General features: G+C 44.5%; 2 protein-coding genes across 5 annotated transcripts in view; one reads left to right on the forward strand and one right to left on the reverse strand.

The window, feature by feature from the left end:
* Positions 1-2,861: 2,861 nt before the first annotated feature.
* Positions 2,862-20,286, reverse strand: LOC139071852 (uncharacterized). Of its 3 annotated transcripts, XM_070555146.1 has the most exons (4): positions 20,199-20,286; positions 5,456-5,579; positions 3,410-3,492; positions 2,862-3,127 (listed from the first exon to the last, which is right to left on the reverse strand). In XM_070555146.1, the coding sequence occupies exons 2-4, from the start codon at positions 5,563-5,565 to the stop codon at positions 3,090-3,092; spliced, it is 231 nt and encodes a 76-aa protein (XP_070411247.1). In that variant the 5' UTR covers positions 5,566-5,579; positions 20,199-20,286; the 3' UTR covers positions 2,862-3,089. The 3 variants fall into 3 exon arrangements, 1 of the variants encoding a protein (XP_070411247.1); XR_011521662.1 differs by having other exon boundaries at positions 3,410-5,579; XR_011521661.1 differs by having other exon boundaries at positions 3,261-5,579.
* LOC107382114 (collagen and calcium-binding EGF domain-containing protein 1) overlaps positions 20,202-20,359 on the forward strand; it is a 52,218-nt gene continuing 52,060 nt past the window's right edge. For both annotated transcript variants that reach the window (XM_070555145.1, XM_070555144.1), the window contains exon 1: positions 20,202-20,343. The gene's annotated coding sequence lies outside the window, so the exon portion shown is untranslated. The remainder of the gene's footprint in view (positions 20,344-20,359) is intronic.

Genomic DNA, 20,359 nt, shown 5'->3' on the forward strand with positions numbered 1-20,359 from the left:
CGTTGCTGTGTAAATATCAGCGTGGGGGTCACGCCGAGCCTTGTGGTGGCTGGAAACACTGTGTGGATTTAAATCTGGACAGTAAATCTGAGTTTTGATCTGCTACCATGTTGGGATGAAAGGCGCAACAAGAGCGACATGTTAAATGTGTCAGATTAAGGTAACGATGACCATGTTTGTGCTTCCTGTCTAGATAAGTTGGACTGTTGGCCTTTGCTCGCTCACTTATTACAAATGTAAAAAAAAGGAAAACACATGAGAGGCACTAAGTGTTCCAGATTTATCGTGGTCATTGTTCTGTAAATGCAATACTTCTTAGACAGATAAGCTCATAGTTGCGTGTTTTCGTTACCTGAATCCAATAATTTCATCAACAACTCGATATTACAGATAAATGTGTGTGTGAAAGGAAAAATGAGACCATTATGGTGTTTTACTTCCTTTAATGAGTCGTTCAGAACTATAAGCTAACAGCAAGAAGGCAAACAACAACACTTTCTACAATACTGGAAAAATATTACCGTAATAAGTGTAGTAAGTGCTCCATACCGTATAACACCCACGAGAGCAAACTCAAGATATGACAAAGTTTTTATCTACTTATGAACTTACTGTGTGTGACTCGTCTTGCAACTGGCAACAGCCACGAACTCACAGAACAAGAGTGAGAAAGTCATTGCAGTAACCAAGGTTGACCACAGGATGCCATTCTTACTTCAGTCTTACATATTGCTCCTTTAAGGACTACACTCTAACCGTAAGCCTTTCTCACAGGTATTTCTTTGGTTCTACGATAATATTAACTCATTCACTGCCAGCGTTTCTGACCTTTTCTACTGTTTTTTTTAAGAGTGACAGAACGTTGCGCGCTAGGATGATGTTGACACCCAAACAACCAAAACAAAGCGGAGACTCACCTCTTACATCAGGAAGAATCTGCGCGTTTCGAGCGTTATCCGTTCTTTCATAATCCGTTGTTGAATTGTGATCGGCAGAAGCTTTTCCGGTTCGCACCTCACTTTTTTTACAGCAGCGGTCCAAAACGATCTCCTAACACATGGATGTTCTGCTTCCTGGTCACGTGACGTGTGCGGATGAAGATCGGCTTTAGAGCTGAGATGTTTGCTCTCACGGTGCGGGGGCTCGTTCCGACGCCCACACAGTAAAAACATGCTAATGACGACTTTTGTTGTCATTGGCAGTGAATGAATTAAGAAGGTGGGGCCTAAACCAGCACTGATAATTGGTGCTGGAGATCATGCACCACGTGCCACCCAAGAGGCTTTCATCTCACTTTGATTTTATGAAGTTTAAGGAGAGTTTAAAGAACTTTAAAGGTGATCATTTAAAAGAAGATGATGCTGTGACCGTAACAAAATCTAAAATCAACACGATTCTTTTCTTCTTGGTGGGATTTTACAGTTGTGCCACACTTCACTTTGTATGTGTTACGCACCCACACACATTGAACACACACACACAAACACACACACACACACACACACACACACACACACACACACACACACACACACACATGCTCACATCGGGTTGTAAGGAGAACTCACAAGATTTAGCGTGCAGCTATAGTCCCCATCACAGCTTTTCTCAGATCTGACTAACTTAGGAGGAAACTGTCTGGTTTGTGCAGCGGTAGGTGTGTGACTTTCATCTGTCCAGGCCACACAGATGTAAACTGAATCATGACTCGGCGTTTAACTTCTTCCTCCCAAAGTTTCATGCATTTTTCTCATTCTGTCCTCGGCTTCACGCTGGCAGCATGCAAATGAAAAGTCAGATGGGGGAAATGAGCTCCAGCTACAGACAGTTTTTCATTGTCACAAATATGCTTTTGGTCTGCAGGTGGTCCATTTCAGTGGAAAGATCGCTGTCAGGAGCTGGTCCCTGCTGTGATGCTTCCTTTGTTTGTGAACTTGTGTCTGCAGTTCAACAGTCAAGAGCCTTTTGGACACCAGGGGCTGTCATAAAAAACAAAAAGGCCGAGTTTTCCCCGCAGGTCGTTCAGACTCGAGTCGGTCTGCAGGTTTTTGTAAACATCATAAACCTCGTCCAGCCTGGACAGGGACGAGGTCAGCACCGAACAGTCCTGGTTTACCAGGCGGTGACCCAGAGGTGACCGATCAGCGGTTCTGACCACAGGATCAGTCATCTCTGTAAGGAAAGGTCTGTCCTCTCCCACAGCTTCTAATCTCTCTAATCCAAGGAGGTCATGGCCACACTGGGAGGCATTCCAGAGGAAACCACCCCCATTAAACCAGCCCCACACAACGTGTGAGCGCTGTTTGCATCACCGGGTGACGGTGCTGACCTCTGGTCGGGGTGTAGAGCAAGGTTGACCCACCGCACCGCTCTAGTTTGGAGGTTGCACACAGGAATGGTTTTAAACCCTAGAAAATCCATTTTAATCAAATGTAAAAGAAACACCTTCTAATCCCACTTTCTGCTGCTGATGATGATAAATTATAAACAAACCCACGAGGGAGTTTCAGAGTCTCCATCCAGTGTTTCTGGAGCTTCGAGTCTGAGAAACGTACTCCAAAACTAGTCAAACCACCGGTGCAGGTGTGTGGAGGCCTCTCATGTCAGGCCATCGAATGTGAGACGAAGCGGAGAGGAGATGGCAACCAAATCAAGACACGATTTTGAGATTATTTTTCACAGATTGCATCGAAATACAAAGCATCTAAATGAAGTAAACACAGTGTTACTCCCCTCGAGTCTTAATAAAGCTCAACTTGTTCTTTGGTTTTACTGACATTTATTTCGGACAGGAGGATTCTGTCATGTCTCGTGGAATGTGTTTAACCCAAGACATGCAGTAATCTGACTCGACGAGCAGGTAGGAAGAAATTAAAGTCTTTATTTATATAACTGGAACAAAAGGTGCACAGGGAAGTCCTGTGGAGAAGGTGAGCAGTAGCTCGAGTCCATAAACGTTCGGGGAGAACGAGGTGAGGAAGCCGAGGTGAGCTCAAGTCAGTCCAGGGGTGATGAGGAAACAGGTTAGACAGCGGAAGGAATCCAACCAGGCACAGCGGAGGAGGATGGGACGTGGTGAGAATGTCCAGTCAGTAAAACAGCGAGTTGAGGCAGGTTGAATGAGATTCTGGAGAGAACAAACAACATCCAGGTTTCAGGGTAATCCAAAGAGTAATCAGAGCGGTCCAAGTTCAATAATCCAAAATATCCTATATTCCAGTAACGAGTTCACAAAACAAGGGCGAGTGGCTGGTACTAACTCTACAGGAGCAATCATCCGGCGTAATGAGGTGTCACCATCCTCCTTTTATACCCGCGTCCCTGATTGGAGATGTTCTGCAGCTGCGGCCCCCCTCCGCTGTCACCTGTGGAAAATCAGTCAGAGTGAGATGGGGGTGCTGTCACTCACCTCGGCTCAGGAACATCACAGATTCTTCGACATGTCTTAACATGTAATGATGTCCAACCACAGCCGATACACTGCCGTCGGAACTAAAAAGAAATACAAACTTAAATGAACATTCTTAATAAAGCCCTTAAGCATTATATGATGAACATGTCAACAAATCGATCAATAAAATATACGTTACACTTCACACTGCGGTAACTGCACTAGAATATCACGCAAATTTACATAATTTACATATATAACGATAATAAACAAAAGAAAACGTTTACCTCATTGGCCTCACTCAAAGGGAAAAACTTTAATCCTTACGCCGTGAGGTAGTCCATAAAAAAGCACTCTTTTATTTAACTTACTGCAGACGTGCAACCTCGTGGCTCGTCTCTTCATTGCTTGCTGAGTGTGCCAAGAAAAATGCCCCCTTAGCAACAACGGACGGAACTATAGAAAAGGTTCCCATCTAATTGCACAGTTAACACAAATACACATTTAAACATATAAATGTAATAAACAGAACATTAATTACTATTGAAATATTATTTCTCAATCTTTCAACTACTAATTGTTTCAACATTAAATCCAATAAAATGAACTTAAATGCGAGAGTTGCCTTTGACGGCAGCTACACACACAGATCAGTAACGCACTCGTCTCAAACATTCTGTGACGGTTTGTAAACGTGTTAAACGAGGTTCTTTTAGCTTCAGACATGAAGGTGTTTCGAGTTACCTATACATGTTTCGACCGTCGTCTGCGGTTTTCATCCAATCCAATCCAGTTTTATTTATAAAGCACTTTAAAAGACCCAGCACAGGAACAAAGTGCTGTACAGAAAATACATTAAAACAATTGACTAAACAGAAAACAGCAAAGATAGATAAATAAATAAAACACATGATACATGAAATTAAAATAGCCCTTTATAAAAAATAAAAACTTGATCAGAAACTTCATCAGAAGTGTCACAGGTGTGAGGCATCTTTATCAGCTGTTCTTCTGGTGGGCCCACCTCCGCTGGCTGGTCTTTGGAGAAGGGAACCCCAGGTGCGAGACAGCTGATAGGCCCCCTCGTCTCTGTTCATGTTCCAATGTTCACATTTCCTTATTTCTATTGCCTCCCTGATCCAACGTTTGAACCGGTTGTTCTCCGTGTTGATCATTTTCCTTGATCCCAGTCCATGATGTGATTATTTCGTTTGCAGTGATCTGAGACGGCCGACTTGTGGGTTTGCTCCTCTGCTTTTTTCTTTGTTGTCCTTGTGAGTCTTTCTGTTGTTTCCTTCTCGCATTCCTTCTGGTGCTCTTTTCTTCTTGTGTCATGTTCTGCCGGTACGTTTTATTGCACGACATGCAGGGTATTTCGTAGATTACATTGCATTTCTTCTCTGGTTCTATTTTGTCCTTGGGGTGTACTGGTAGCTGTCTGAGTTTCATGTGAGGTTTGACGGTTGTGTTGATGTGTTGTTTTTTCATGGCGCTTTGCACACGTTCTGTGACTCCCCGGTTATCTGGAATTGTGATGGTGTCCGTGTGCGTGTGGTCTGGTGGCGCCCACCAGAAGAACAGCTGATAAAGACGCGTCACACAAACACCTGTGACATTTCTGATGAAGACCGCAGACGACGGTCGAAACATGTAAAGGTAACTCGAAACACCTTCATGTCTGAAGCTAACAGAACCTCGTTTAATATTTAAAAAGAGGACATCGTGAGTTTGTAAAGGAGTTTGTATTTTGTGTCTCCGGTGGTTGCTGCTGCAGCCCATTGAGCTGGGTGGTTTCTGTGAGCTTTAATAAGCCTGTTGTGCATTTTGGGTTTCTGTAGTGAGCGTCCTGTCGCTGTGTTCCAATTGATCATGCGCCCTGGCTACGGCCGAGGGGATGTCCCTTTGGCTGACTGGTTAGACTCTCACCCAGGAGTCTGGGGATCGAATCCCACCCGGGCCCTCGTCTCTCCACCTTGCCACAAACGTCTGAAATGTAATCACTCACCTGCGCTTACCAAGCTGCTCAGAACATAAAACCAGCTGTAATCTCTTCTGCTGACATACCTGATGTTAGCAGGTGGATTTTCCTCCACAGGACCAGAAACATGCTGAGGCTCACTTCCACTGTTGGAACTACGTTTCACCAGACCTTCCTGGCATGTGCGTGTCTCCATTTCACCCGCCCAGCCTGAAAGAAATGTTTCCCGGCAATTTCAGGTATCAACCAAATACCCGAAGGGGTAAATGCTGGTGAAGGATCTCAGTCATCCAGGTCAAGGGTTCAAATGAAGGCAACTGGACTTCTTTGGTTTCTTGAAGACGTCTCGCTTCTCATCCGAGGATTCTGGCTGGAATATGGGAGAGTCAAGCTTATAAGCTGTAGCTGCTGCTATTTAACTAGCTGAAACTACTTTGGGTACCCCGCCTCTTCATCCCCTGATGAGTCGTTGGCCTCTATTGAGAGGGAGTTGTGTTGATTACATGCAGGAAGGTGTGACCTAGACTGAAACTACTTAGGAATGAGATTCAAAGCTGTATTGTCGGTGCTGGAAAGGTGAAACCTGATGCCTCCTCCTCTGTTTATAGTAGGATTTTCCAATTTGACTTAGATGGCTCCTTTACTCCTCTCTCAAACCATCTATCTTCTCTGACCAGAATGTGTCCTTTGTCATCTTCAAGTATGTCTCTTGTCCTTCAGGTGTAGGTGGACTGCAGAGTCTGGACCTGAAGAGGTGGCTCTCCTGTGTTGTGCCGTGTTCTTGTGTGATTGTTGTTTAGTTTCGCCGATGTAAACATCTGGACAGTCCTCTCTGCAGTGGACTGCATAAACGACGCCTCTGAGCTTCTGTTTGGGTGTTTTGTCTTTAGGATGGACCAGGTTCTGTCTGAGGCTGTTGTTGGGTTTAAAGTTTACCGGGATGTCGTGTTTAGAGAAAACTCTTTCTCGGAGACTCCTGCCACGTATGGGATGATGGCGCCTTTGCGCCTGTTGGCGTTTTCTTTGCTGGTTGCTGCTTTGGATGCTTTTCCAGACTTCTTGGTAGATTTCACAAAGGCCCAGTTAGGGTATCTGCAGTTTTGGAGAGCTTTGTTGATGTGTTTTTCTTCCCCTGCTTTCCTTCAGTCCCTGTGGGAATGTTCTCGGCCCGATGGTCCAGATAGCTGACATTTTGTGCTCCAGTGGGTGATGTGAGTTAAAAAGCAGACTCTGGTCTGTGTGAGTCGGTTTCCTGTAGACTTCAATGCTGAGACTTCCATCCTTTTCCAGTTGCACAGCACAGTCCAAGAAGGGCAGTTTGTTGTTGTGGGCGTCCTCCCTGGTGAACTAGATGTTCTTGTCCACGGCATTAATGTGCTTGGTGAAGTCTTCTACTTCCTTCGTGAGAATTTTGACCCATGCTTTCCAAATAAATGATTTGATCACATCCCGCTTCTCAAGACAGAAACTTCGACCACTCCGGTTGTCCAAGTTTAAGCCCTTTGCTGCTGTTAGGAGACAGGCGTGAAGGTCTGAGTCCCAACTCGCTCCGGTGTTTCTGTGTTTGAAGCAGCTGACTGCACCTGAGAAAGCAACAGAGACTCTCACTTTCAAAGCTCTTCACCAACTATTAATCATCTGAGTCTGTGTGGATAGAGTAGGGGGCAGCGTGGGGGTATGAGTTTACCATAATGAACGATTCCTTCAGACCTGGATGATGCCTGAATGTTGGGACTTTTTCTCCACATCTATAAATGAGATCTTCACTGTTTGTAATGAAAACAGAAGATTGTTTTACATGTTTTTACAGAAAAGTTCCTCCAAATGTGCAGATGTGTCAGACAGCACTGGTGATTGGTTTCAGCTCTGCAGAAAACAACAAGGAAGCAGGAGATTCGGGCAGTAGCTGATTTATAAGGGTTAACCCGTTAGCTTTGGAGAAATATGACTCAACACATCAAAATAAATTGCTGTAAACTTAAACCCCCATCATTCCTTAGACAAATGCACATCACCCTACATCATTCATGTCAGAGTTTGCCAGAATTATGGACAATTTCTCACCCGTTTGCAAAATGTTGCGAAATCTGCTATTGTAGAGCGGGTCTTCGAACAAAACTAACAATGAAGCAAAAGTCACAGATGAAGCACGAGGGGAAATGAAAGAAAACAGTGCATGAGAGCTCACCAAATTGGTGCATGACACTATAGACGCCTTTTACCCACAACCTCATCAGGGCATGCCTTCCCACCGGGAGTGATTCAGATACGAATCTGGTCCCATGCAGCAACAAAATCACCAGAGAATTGCAAGATCATACATTATTTCACCAGTCCTTGAAATTATGAACGATCAGATTTGATAAATGACTCACGCTTGTATAGCGCCTCTCAGAGTAAGGACTCCAAAGCGCTTTACACTACAGTGTATCATTCATACACTGGAATAGGATCTGTTGTTAGGCTGGGTAGCAGAGTCAGAGCCTCACGGCAGCGGCGCCCCCACGGAGCCTTGATCGTTGCAGGGCGGTAGCTGGGTGCAATGGCCGACTGAGGTCCACCTCTTTGCCCATTTTTGTGTTGTCCAGGAGTGCAGACACGAGTGACACAGCCAAGATGGCGGTTATCAGAACTGCTCACTAGATTTCAAGTCGAAGCCTTAGAAACCTGTAGGTGGCGTCGCAGAGGGTTTGTCCATATATTTTTTACATCCATTTCGTCAGTCATCCCCTTGTTGTTGGAGACTGGATGGGGTCACATGACTACACGAAGTCACCTGACTAAATCACCCAGTTTGTAGCACATCATCTTAAAGGAACATGAACATCCGCAACCCGCACACATCTTTAATTTTCTTTCAAACACCTAATATGTCGGGGCGGCAGTAGCTCAACAGGTTGAGCGGGTTGTCCAGTAATCGGAAGGTTGCAGGCTCGATCCCGGCTCCGGACAGAGAATTCTGCTGTTGTGTCCTTGGGCAAGACACTTAACCCACGTTGCCTGCTGGTGGTGGTCGGAGGGACCGGTGGCGCCTGTGCTCGGCAGCCTCGCCTCTGTCAGTGCGCCCCAGGGCAGCTGTGACTACATCGTAGCTCATCACCATTAGTGTGTGAATGTGTGTGTGAATGGATGAAGGATACAGTGTAGTGTAAAGCGCTTTGGAGTTCTTCCTCTGAGAGGCGCTATACAAGTGTGGGTCATTTATCATTTAATATCAGAATCAGAAGGTTTTATTGCCACGTGTGCGAGAATCACAACATTAGGAAATTGCAGCGGTGCAAGAAAAGATTTAATAAATGAACACAAACAAATAATAATAATAATCTAGGGAGACAATAATTATAAGCAGCTACTTTATGCGAGTCAGTGTAGGTACTGGTCAGTGCAAACACAACGCTAGGGTCATGTGACTGAAACTAACCAGCTGGAGTGGGCAGGTCTACGAGCGTCATTCATGAGTCCGACCGACCAGAGAGGGGAAGAAACTGTTTTTGTGGCGGGAGGTTCTGGTCCGAATGGATCAGCTTCTGTATGGAGTTTGCAGAGCATGCAACACGCTGCAGTAGTAATAAAATCATACGCTGACACGGGCAAAAGGATGTTGGTAATAGACATAAAAGTCGATATGAGTACATTTTTGTTGAATCGTCCAGCTCTAATAAATACACGCTTGAATCAATCCTGTCCTAACTTCCTGCTGAAGTAGGGCTGGGCAATAAATCGAAAATTTATCGTTATCAAAATGTCTGTCTCTTATCGGGATAATTGTTCCCATGTCAGTAAATTTGATGATTAAAAAAATGAAAAGATGTGTGTAGGTTTGCAACGTTCATCTTCCTTTAAGAAGCTGTACCACCTTGAGTCACGTAAAAATGTGACTCATCGTAATACACACGACAACCCCATCTAGAGGACAACCAGTGGCGGCTGGCCAGTAGAGGGCGATAGGGCGCCGCCCTCCCAGTTTTCCCCAGTGTTTTAAATTTTTATTTAAAAAAATAAATAAATAAAATTAACAATAATCACATATTCTAAGTTAATTGTGTGTTTTGTAACAAAAATAAATCATATTTATATATATCTATATTGGTCTCTGCTGGTCTCTGCCGGTCTCTGCCGATCTCTGCCGAGCGGTGGAGGCTGTAGGCTGTTTTTGAATCGCCCAAACAGGACGGGACCAGCCGTCCAATTGCTGACAAGAAAATCAAAGGGTAGGAATGGGAATTTATCCAATCAGCGTCGACGTTGTTTCAGAAGCATGATGGGCGATAGAGCTACCGCCAAAGGTTTCGTTGGTGTTCGGTAGAACTCGGCAGAGTCGTTTTTGGTCGTGACGCAGATGTAACATGGACGCCGCCGGTGACTACAACCAGCATGGATATCGGATCTCAGCAGCCACTGAATTCAGTTCGGTCTCTTCTCCAGTATCCGTTCGAGAGGAGAACTATGGTGGAAAAACTTAATGTCAAAGAGCTTGGACCAGATCAGCCCGACGTAAAGATAAGCCAGCAGTAGAAGGAGAGAGGTAAACTGTACACACTAGGTTTCTCCCGAAATTGGTACACCAGGAAGGTTAGGCTAGCTGGATGCAATCACGCTATTGCGTTATTTTGCTTTCCGTGTTTGTTATTCAAAACGGCTGGGACAGATAGGGCATGGATTGAGTCAGGAGTTACAGACATGAAACATTTTTCTGAGAAGGTGAAGAAACACGAGTCATCCCGGGCACACATGGAGAACAACACGGTGAAGCTAGCCATGCTAGGCAGAGCTAACGTTGCCATGCAGCTCGACGAGGGAAACGGAGGACGTTTGGACAGCAGCTGGGTGCAGAGGTAAGCTGTATATTACATTTCGGTGAACAAGACAATCAGAATCAGAAATCCTTGGTTGTCCCACAAACCGGGACATTTGTTTAATAACATGTTTAATGTGCAATAACTGTAAAAACTAATTTCAACACACATACTTATTATACATATTTAATCACGTAAATGTGTATTTCATGTAAATTTGTACATACATCAATCTGATTCCATTTTACTTGTTACACTTCTGCTGCAGCAAACAAATTTCCCAGCTTTTGGGACAATAAAACATTTCTGATTCTCAATATGATGTTTTAACCTCAAATGTAAAAACATCTGATTGAGAATCAGAAATGTTTTATTGTCCCAAAAACTGGGAAATATGACATTTGTAAGAGGATACTGATGACATTATTTCCTATGAAAGTGTTTCCTATGTACTTATCTGTTGTTTTTTTATTTATCTACTTTAAAGAGGATTAAGACTTTCCTTGAGGAACACCGTGACACAGGATGGGCTGAATGCTCTTGCCATGCTCTCCATGGAAAAAAAAGCTTGTCACAAACATTCCTGACTTCAATAAAAAGCTCATCGAGAGCTTTGCCACTCAGAAGGACAGAAGGGCAAAATTTCTGTACAAATAAGGTACCACACACACACACACAAATGCATCCACTTGATCTTTGTATAAAGTTGACCTTGGCACAACACTCCAGAAATATTTAACAGTGTAAATTTCTGGCATTTTGTCTAAGTAGTGTTTACTACCATTACTGTAACAGTGACCTGCTCATAATTTTTGGTGTTCACTCTAGTGATGTGTCGGTTGCGAATGAACCGGCTCTAAGAGCCGGCTCTTTGAAGTGAACGACGGGAGCCGGCTCGTCATTGGGAGCCGCCCCCTCCCCCTTTGCTTTGATGAAAGCTACAGGCGATTGGTCAACATGTGTAACTGCGTGTCCAGACTGTCCACACACAGTAGGGACGGGGAAGAGGGAGGATCAGACTCAGACACACAGCAGAGCACAAGCGGGTGGAGGGAGACGAGAGGGAATGAGGAGGAGGAAAAAGGCGAGAGAGGGAGAGAGAGAGAGAGAGAGAGGAGAGTGCGACGAAGACGGTGAGAAAATTAGCGCCAGCAGTTGGAAAGTGGAGATTTCTTAAAGTGTTCAGTTATTAAATCCATAGAAATGACAAATATTTGATATATTGCTTTTTTTTACATTAGAAAATCATTTAACATATAGTTTTGCATTATTTTGGTTATAAATGTACTCTACGCAACTGAAAATCTGAGGAGCCACTTGGGAGCCGAAAGAGCCGTCTCTTTTTGGTGAGCTGAGCCAAAAGAACCGGCTCTCTAAAAAGAGCCGGAATTCTCATCACTAGTTCACTCAAATGTTGAAATTAAACAAAATGTTTTTGTTACTTGCCTCTTGCATAGCCTATTTACCATTTATGGTCGTGTTATTTTATGTGGAATTTAATGCAGTATTTTTCAACCTTGGTCCGCAAGGCAGCGTGCCAATAGTCACACACCTGGATTAATCAGTTTGTCCAATGATGTAAGACAGGAAATAAAAGAGCTGTGCTTAATTCAGGAAATAGTGAAGTTGTGCACAAAGCTCAGAAAGCACAAGTTTGTTTAAAAATAAAAAATAGCACAGCCCCACCAAAAATATTTTTCACCAGCCGCCACTGTGGACAACGTTTGTCTCTGCACACACTTGTAGTTATCGTCCGTTTATCGTTATCAAAGTGAAATCCTCAATATATTGTAATGTTGATTTTAGTCCGTATCGCCCAGCCCTATGCTGAAGGATATATAAAATTAATCATCCATGATGATCTAAACACTCAGAAGGAATTTGTAGATTCTGACATGTTCCGGACAAATAAACGGATGCTACATTTAACATGAATTTCTCCCACATTTCTCCAGGAGTACGGTCTCTACAGCAGAACACGTGGACGCTTGAAGAGTAAAATCAACGTAAATCAAAGAATTTTTCCTCCCACTGACCACATCTCTCTCTCTCTCTCTCTCTCTCTCTCTCTCTCTCTCTTTCTCTCTCTCTCTCTCTCTCTCTCTCTCTCTCTCTCAGCAGTTGTATAAGATTCTTTTTCCAGACTGAACTTTATGTCACGACATAAGGGGATGCCAAGGTGCGTTTGATGAGTTCCTTCCTCATCCTGAAGAAACAAAAGGTCACATTGCTGCTGTTAGCAAGAAACTTCTGGAATACAATGTCTGACATCCCAACCGTACGTCCTGGGGAAAAAAAACCATATATATTTTATTCTTTTCATAAAGTTTTACTGGGATTTGCTCCTTGCAGTAATAAAACCAACAATATTGAAAGGAAATGAACAAATTCGTCCAAAGGTTTAGAAATCAGATCTGTCCTGATGATTGATTTCCTCTGAGTGTTCGATTTGACCAATCAGGTGTCTTCTGCATGCAAGCCGCAGAAACACAATAAAAACAGAGCTTTATTGAAGACATACGTCACACGTCTCCTCATCAGAATTTAATAGTAGCTGTGCTGATGGAGGTTGGGGAGTTCAGTGTCATAAATAAATCTGATTTATTAAATAATAAATTGTGACCTCATCCCACTCATGTTCAAGAGAATGGGCTTTTAGTGAAAATGATGCTTTTAAACTATAAATAATCTGAGATGTTTCCCTTTAATCCAACTCAGCTGACAGAGCTTTGTTCTTGGTTCTTTGTCCACGTAGGGTCCCGGGGGGTGGGGTGGTGGGCGCTGGTGCCTATTTCCAGCGGTCAATGGGCAATCAGGCGGGGTAAATGATAAATGACCCGCACTTGTATAGCGCCTCTCAGAGTAAGGACTACAAAGCGCTTTACACTACAGTGTATCATTCATCCATTCACACACTCATTCACACACTGGTGGTGATGAGCTACGATGTAGCCACAGCTGCCCTGGGGCGCACTGACAGAGGCGAGGCTGCCGAGCACAGGCGCCACCGGTCCCTCCGACCACCACCAGCAGGCAAGGTGGGTTAAGTGTCTCGCCCAAGGACACAACAGCAGAATTCTCTGTCCGGGGCCGGGATCGAACCTGCAACCTTCCGACTACTGGACAACCCGCTCAACCTGTTGAGCTACTGCTGCCCCTGGACACCCTGGACAGAGAGCCAGTCCATCACAGTCTTTGTACTGATCGTACTTAAAAAATAATTCAATTCAATTCAAGTTTTTTTTATAAAGCGCCAAATCAGGACCAGAGTCGCCTCAAGGCACTTCACACAATAAACATTCCAATACCGGTCAGTTCATTAAGCCAATCAGAAATAATGTTTCCTATATAAGGAACCCAGCAGGTTGCAACGAGTCACTGACTAGTGTCAGTGTCTTTACAGCAATCATCATACTAAGCAAGCATTTAGCGACAGTGGAGAGGAAAACTCCCTTTTGACAGGAAGAAACCTCCAGAGGATCCTGGCTCAGTATAAGCAGCCATCCACCACGACTCACTGTTCACCATCAACACTGCGTGCAGCAGCAACCACAGCCTCCCAGACACTGTTCAGAGAGGTGTACCGTTTTCCCTCCTTGTAAATCTCACATTTGATGATGGACCACAGGTTCTCAATGGGGTTCAGATCAGGTGAACAAGGAGGTCATGTCATTAGTTTCTCTTCTTTTATACCCTTTCTTGCCAGCCACGCTGTGGAGTACTTGGACGCGTGTGATGGCGCACTGTGCTGCATGAAAATCATGTTTTTCTTGAAGGATGCAGACTTCTTCCTGTACCACTGCTTGAAGAAGGTGTCTTCCAGAAACTGGCAGTAGGACTGGGAGTTGAGCTTGACTCCATCCTCAACCCGAAAAGGCCCCACAAGCTCATCTTTGATGATATCAGCCCAAACCAGCACTCCACCTCCACCTTGCTGGCGTCTGAGTCGGACTGGAGCTCTCTGCCCTTTACCAATCCAGCCACGGGCCCATCCATCTGGCCCATCAAGACTCACTCTCATTTCATCAGTCCATAAAACCTTAGAAAAATCAGTCTTGAGATATTTCTTGGCCCAGTCTTGACGTTTCAGCTTGTGTGTCTTGTTCAGTGGTGGTCGTCTTTCAGCCTTTCTTACCTTGGCCAGGTCTCTGAGTATTGCACACCTTGTGCTTTTGGGCACTCCAGTGATGTTGCAGCTCTGAAATATGGCCAAACTGGTGGCAAGTGGCATCTTGGCAGCTGCACGCTTGACTTTTCTCAGTTCATGGGCAGTTATTTTGCACCTTGGTTTGTCCACACGCTTCTTGCTACCTTGTTGACTATTTTGAATGAAACGCTTGATTGTTCGATGATCACGCTTCACAAGCTTTGCAATTTTAAGACTGCTGCATCCCTCTGCAAGATATCTCACTATTTTGACCTTTCTGAGCCTGTCAAGTCCTTCTTTTGACCCATTTTGCCAAAGGAAAGGAAGTTGCCTAGTAATTATGCACACCTGATATAGGGTGTTGATGTCATTAGACCACACCCCTTCTCATAACAGAGATGCACATCACCTAATATGATTAATTGGTAGTAGGCTTTCAAGCTTATATAGCTTGGAGTAAGACAACATGCATGAAGAGGATGATGTGGACGAAATACTCATTTGCCTAATAATTCTGCACTCCCTGTATGGTTACATTGTGATTTCTTAGTAAATATTCTATTTATTGTGGAGAGTGTGAAAAGTGGTCAGTGTGTCCTCCAGCAGTCTAAGCCTATAGCAGCATAACTACAGAGATAACTCTGGATAACCTAGCCTTTTTAGATGGAGGCATATTGGAGGCAGGGCAAGGGAGAGCCGTCTTTACCGACTGTACACTCCACCTCCCTCTACTCCCCCACTTGTCCAGATGTAGGCTAACATCAGATTTTAACCATAGGCCCTATCAAATAAAAATGTTTTAAGCTTAGTCTTAAAAGTAGACAAAGTGTCTGCCTCACGGAATAAAGCTGGGAGCTGGTTCCACAAGAGAGGAGCCTGATAACTAAAAGATCTGCCTCCCATCCTAATTTTAGATATTCTAGGAACCACCAGTAGACCTGCAGTCTGGGAGCGAAGTGCTCTGTTAGGAACTTATGGAACAATCAGATCACTGACGTATGATGGAGCTTGATTATTAACAATGATACGTTTCTCAGGCCTTTAATGGTAACATATGTAAATATGAAATTCACCTTCATCTTAACTGATCCAACAGGCAATGGGTTACCTGATCTCATCATGGTCAGCAAGTCAAAAGTGCTGTCCCCTACTGTGTGCCATGCATTTTGTGGTTTGACGCATCAAACAGCTAATGGAATTTTAAAAACAACAAAATCTCCTTCACAATAAAAGCCTCAAACACACACACACACACACACACACACACACACACACACACACACACACACACACACACACACACACACACACACACACACACACACGCCTCAGAACATCTGGGCTTTATGAAACAGTTTATTAATTCTGTTGCCCAATTAAAGTGATTTTACATGATTTCTGTTTTAAATCTACATTCTGCCAAACAGCAACCCAGACCCGTAGAGAACGCATGGTTCTCCATGGTGAGAAAGCCGGTTGTGTTTTCATTTCTCAGCTGTGTGGTCATAATAATGAAGCAGACCCCTCCTTTTCAACAGCTTGCCCTTTAAGACAGTTTCTTTACATATTTATGAATTGATAGAGCTCTTGGAGCTGGAGGAGACTCCACACTTTAATGTGATGTGCATGTTCTTCTGATATGATTCATATGTAGTCAGTTAAAGCAGCTGCTTTTATTTAATGACTGAGTGCGGATTTCCCATCGCTGACCTCTAAGGTCAGACTGGAAATTAGAACACGGGAATAAAATCTCACCGAATCGCACCTCGGGTGATGAATCCTGCAAATTTTAAATGATAAATGACCCGCACTTGTATAGCGCCTCTCAGAGCAAGGACTCCAAAGCGCTTAACACTACAGTGTATCATTCATCCATTCACACACTCATTCACACACTGATGGTGATGAGCTACGATGTAGCCACAGCTGCCCTGGGGTGCACTGACACAGGCGAGGCTGCCAAGCACAGGCGCCACCGGTCCCTCTGACCACCACCAGCAGGCAACGTGGGTTAAGTGTCTTGCCCAAGGACGCAACAGCAGAATTCTCTGTCCGGAGTCAGGATCGAACCAGCAACCTTCCGATTACTGGACAACCTGCTCAACCAGTTGAGCTACTGCTGCCCCCAAAACAATCTCTCAGATTAAAACAATCTCAACAACATTTAGATCATAATCTGGGACAGAAAAGCATTTTCTTATTTACTTATAGTTTAACGGGAACTCTGGTCTGGGAACTCTCGGGTCTCATGTACAGTAATTTATGTTTCGGAAATTTATTACAGGATTTTCTTCATAAACAGAACATTATGAGCAACTCTGGGAAAACTTGGCTCAGATATCAACCTATTATTCATTATAGGGGAGAATCCTAAAGTATGTTAGTGCTGCTTTATGTTCACCATACATCACAGCTGGGAAATGAAAACACAACTGGCTTTCTGGTAAAAATATCTGAAGCTAATATTTGTCAGAGCATTAATAAAAGCAGCGGCGGGGAGCAGAAAGACGCTGCAGCTCTTCATCATGAATGAAAACAAAAATAAAACCTGTGTGCCGTGTGTTGGGTTCATCTGATCCCAGTCAAAGGCTAAAGCCCCACAGCTCTCGTCTATCTGAAGTCATCAGCTGTTGATTGCATTCATGCTAATGAAAACAGCCATAACGAGTGGATAATTGGTAAACGGTCTCTGCTGGGAGACTTGTTGTCTAAAAATAACATCTTTTACTCTTGTTTTGAAGCAGAAGCTGTGACCCCGTTCAGCTCCGGCGTGTTCTCCAACACAAACAGGGATAAACGTGCTGGAATGAGTGTTCTTTGTTTCTGACCGAAACTTAACTTGGAGATAATTAAATGCAGGATCATTTTTCCTGGTTTTAATCGGAGCTGTGTGCACTTTTTAGTTCATTGGGAAACATCCTTCTTTGGCCAATTTTGGTAAATGATTTTACATTTATAATTGTGTTCGTTCTAAGAAGCGGATCAGAGTCCAAAGTCAAGACTTTTGTTTCTGTATGAAAATAAAACTCAGACTGGAGCTGAAGGTGTGGAGATAAGGGGGTCTGCTTTTTGAAAGTGTGGTTTGAACCAGGACCTCCAGCGTTCACTAGAATGGCTCACCACCACCATCCACTCGTCCAGGTCTGCTATTCTTAACATGGGAAATATGGAATGCTGCTCCCCCTGGGGTGAGAGTGGTCTAGTGTCCTTGTGCCTATCATCCTGTTTGTTTGTTTAATACTGCCTGTCGCGATGCGAGTCGGAGGAGGTTAGGACCCAAGATGCAGAACACCAGACGACACGAGGCAGAAGCGGTTTGTAAAAGTAAAATCCCTTTCATTAGGATGGGGAACAAAAATCCAAAAAGGCAGGAAGCCAAACCTGGTATCTAAACTGAAAGCCAAAAGCCAAAAGCTCACTCATGAGCAGAGACCTAGTGGGGGGACAAAGCACACTGACAAACATCAATGGACCGGCAAAACACTGAGACGCAGACAGGGTTGTATACACAGGGACTGGGTGATTGGGAGACGAGGAGCAGGTGCAAGGGGAGAGAGAACTGAGGGGAGACTGGTGAGATCAATTAACTAAATGGGAAGGGAAAACCAAGCAGAGGGGATAAACCCTAACCTATGAATCTCTAAATAAATGAACCAACAAGACTAAGGGCACAGGAAAACCAAAGAATATATAACTAATGACCTGAGGAGTGAGGGAGACTAATCAACAAGTGGGGGAGGAAACACACACTAAAGGAGACTGATAAAATGAAAAGCTGAACCTATAGAAAAACTACAGAGGGGTGACTAGGGGAGACCTGAGGGAGACCAGGAGGGAGCTGGGGACAAAAAGGGGCACAGGAAGCTTAGGTGCACATGAGAGGGATCCTAGAGGGACACCTGGAGGGTTTTGGAAACACAAGGAGCACATGAGGGGGGCTGCAGACAAAGAGACACACGAGGGAGACGCAGAACGCAGACCATGACACTGCCTCCACGCTGCTTTTATTCTACATTCAATCAATATGATGCTGAATTCTGCACTGGACTAATCTACCTCTTCTATAGTAGTCTTCACATAGTTTGCTTATGATTGCATATGTGTTTTACTCTGTTTGGTGTCCTCCCTAGGATGCCGACTGAACAACTGGCACAGGACTACAGAAGTAAACTAGCCTACGGCTAACTCTGGCATGTTTCAGCGTGACAGATGTTAACATGCACTGTTCTGATTATGGAAGGAAGGAAGGAAGGAAGGAAGGAAGGAAGGAAGGAAGGAAAGAAAGAAAGAAAGAAAGAAAGAAAGAAAGAAAGAAAGAAAGAAAGAAAGAAAGAAAGAAAGAAAGAAAGAAAGAAAGAAAGAAAGAAAGAGAGTTTAAAACCATCAATAATGTGTTGAGTTTCAGCTGCTTGGGGTGTCTACTGTACTAAAAGGTCCGTGCCTTCTCCGACCTGCTTTCCTGTGTAAATTATTGAATATTGATCACGGAGAAATGGTTCGCTCCGAGGAAAGCTGGTTTAGCACCACATAAGTTTAGACACACACCCTTACCTTTACATGTCCCAACCCACAAAGTGTAAACGTTGGTCACGGTAACGCTAACTGCAGGACAGCTGCTGCTAACGCTAGCCTGAATTATTGCTAACGTCCTTGTTGTACGAGAGAATGTCAGAGCTCACATGGAACGTTCCAAGATGTTCTGGGAACATCCTGACTATGAATGAGTGCTAGATAGATCCACAGCTTGCGGTCCAGTTCAACAGAGCACGGCTGCACACTTCCTTGTCCACTTCACGCACACACATACCCCCACCCCCTGTTCCGACTAGACACACACAAACACCCTGTTGTACCGTTCCTAGCTTCAGGCAGCATCATTGAGCAACCAGCGAGGCGTCAGATGTCAGCTGGTAGGGACGATGATGCTGGTTTTCCAGGTTTGGGTCTTGAGAGGAAGTGACTCTTTGCAAGATTCAGTTTTGAAAAGAACTGTTCACAGTGGTACATTGTCCCAAACAGAGATGCTAACTTCAACGCTCCTCGGGTTGGGGCAATCCTCAGTCCAAGTGTGCTGTTTGTAACAGTCGAGCAGAGAGAGGTTGTTGTGCTGAGCTCGCTGTTGTTTTGCAGGTCAGTTATTTGGAAGTCGTCTGGCACATCAGACGGCTGCACGTTAAACGGCGTACAACGAATTCACCTGCATCCTCACTCAGATGATCCTTTTCTTTTTCGATTAACACAGTCAGGCCTTTCCGGGCGCCAACCATTATGGGTGTTCAACTTTTTAACTTTTTAGATACAGTTCAAAATTGTTCATGGCCACAGGAGCTTGTTGAAACATATCTTTACCTTTAGCAGTAACGCTCATGGGTGCGTAGACAGCAACTCATCCTTCGTTTCTGAATCGGCCGTAATTCCACGCACAAAAACTGCAAGCTGCGACTGTCTGTCAACTCATCACAGGCCAAAGAAAAATAGTCAGTTTCTTGCAGTGTTCCTTGATGTTTTTTAATATCTGCCACATCAGCAGTCCTATTGGGCACGGTTCTTCGAGACAGACTGATTCTTTGAAATGAATGCACTTTGTCGGGCACGAGCAGCGCTCCTTTGCAAGCTCTCCTTCAGCGTCAGGTTGTCACGGTTTGCCTCCATCTACTGGTGGATTGTGTCAGTTTTTGTGTTGCAGGTGGGCGCGGCAGACTGCACAGCTGTCTGGAGTTTCGCTAACTGAGGTGCAGAGGATTTAAGGAGCGGTGTGACTCAACTCCAGCGCCGGCTGATACTCTCACTTGGGTAGCCTCTAGCCTCTGAATCTGCCTGCTCTCTTGTGACTCCGAATTAATGACGTTGTATTCCGTTCTAGTATCCTGTTCCCGCACCACCTACCTTGCCTGGAGTTGTTCCCACGTCTCGGCGCTCAAAGATCTTCTGAACTCCTCTCTCCACGTCTGCCCGCCTGCCTCACGCCCTGAACTCCTCACCCGGTCCGACTTCTCCCAGTTCGCCTCCGCTCTAGTCCTGGCTCCTGACCGTAAGAACTCTCTCAG

Source organism: Nothobranchius furzeri, chromosome 9, assembly GCF_043380555.1.
Source record: "Nothobranchius furzeri strain GRZ-AD chromosome 9, NfurGRZ-RIMD1, whole genome shotgun sequence".
NCBI classification, from domain to species: domain Eukaryota; kingdom Metazoa; phylum Chordata; class Actinopteri; order Cyprinodontiformes; family Nothobranchiidae; genus Nothobranchius; species Nothobranchius furzeri.

Coding starts and splice junctions, on each gene's coding strand:
- LOC139071852 (XM_070555146.1), bottom strand. CDS start 5,565: ATGGAGACACGCACATGCCAGGAAGGTCTGGTGAAACGTAGTTCCAAC. Junction 3,493..5,455: donor AATCCACCTGCTAACATCAG/GTATGTCAGCAG, acceptor ATTTCTTTTTAG/TTCCGACGGCAGTGTATCGG. Junction 3,128..3,409: donor TGTGATGTTCCTGAGCCGAG/GTGAGTGACAGC, acceptor TGTTCTCTCCAG/AATCTCATTCAACCTGCCTC.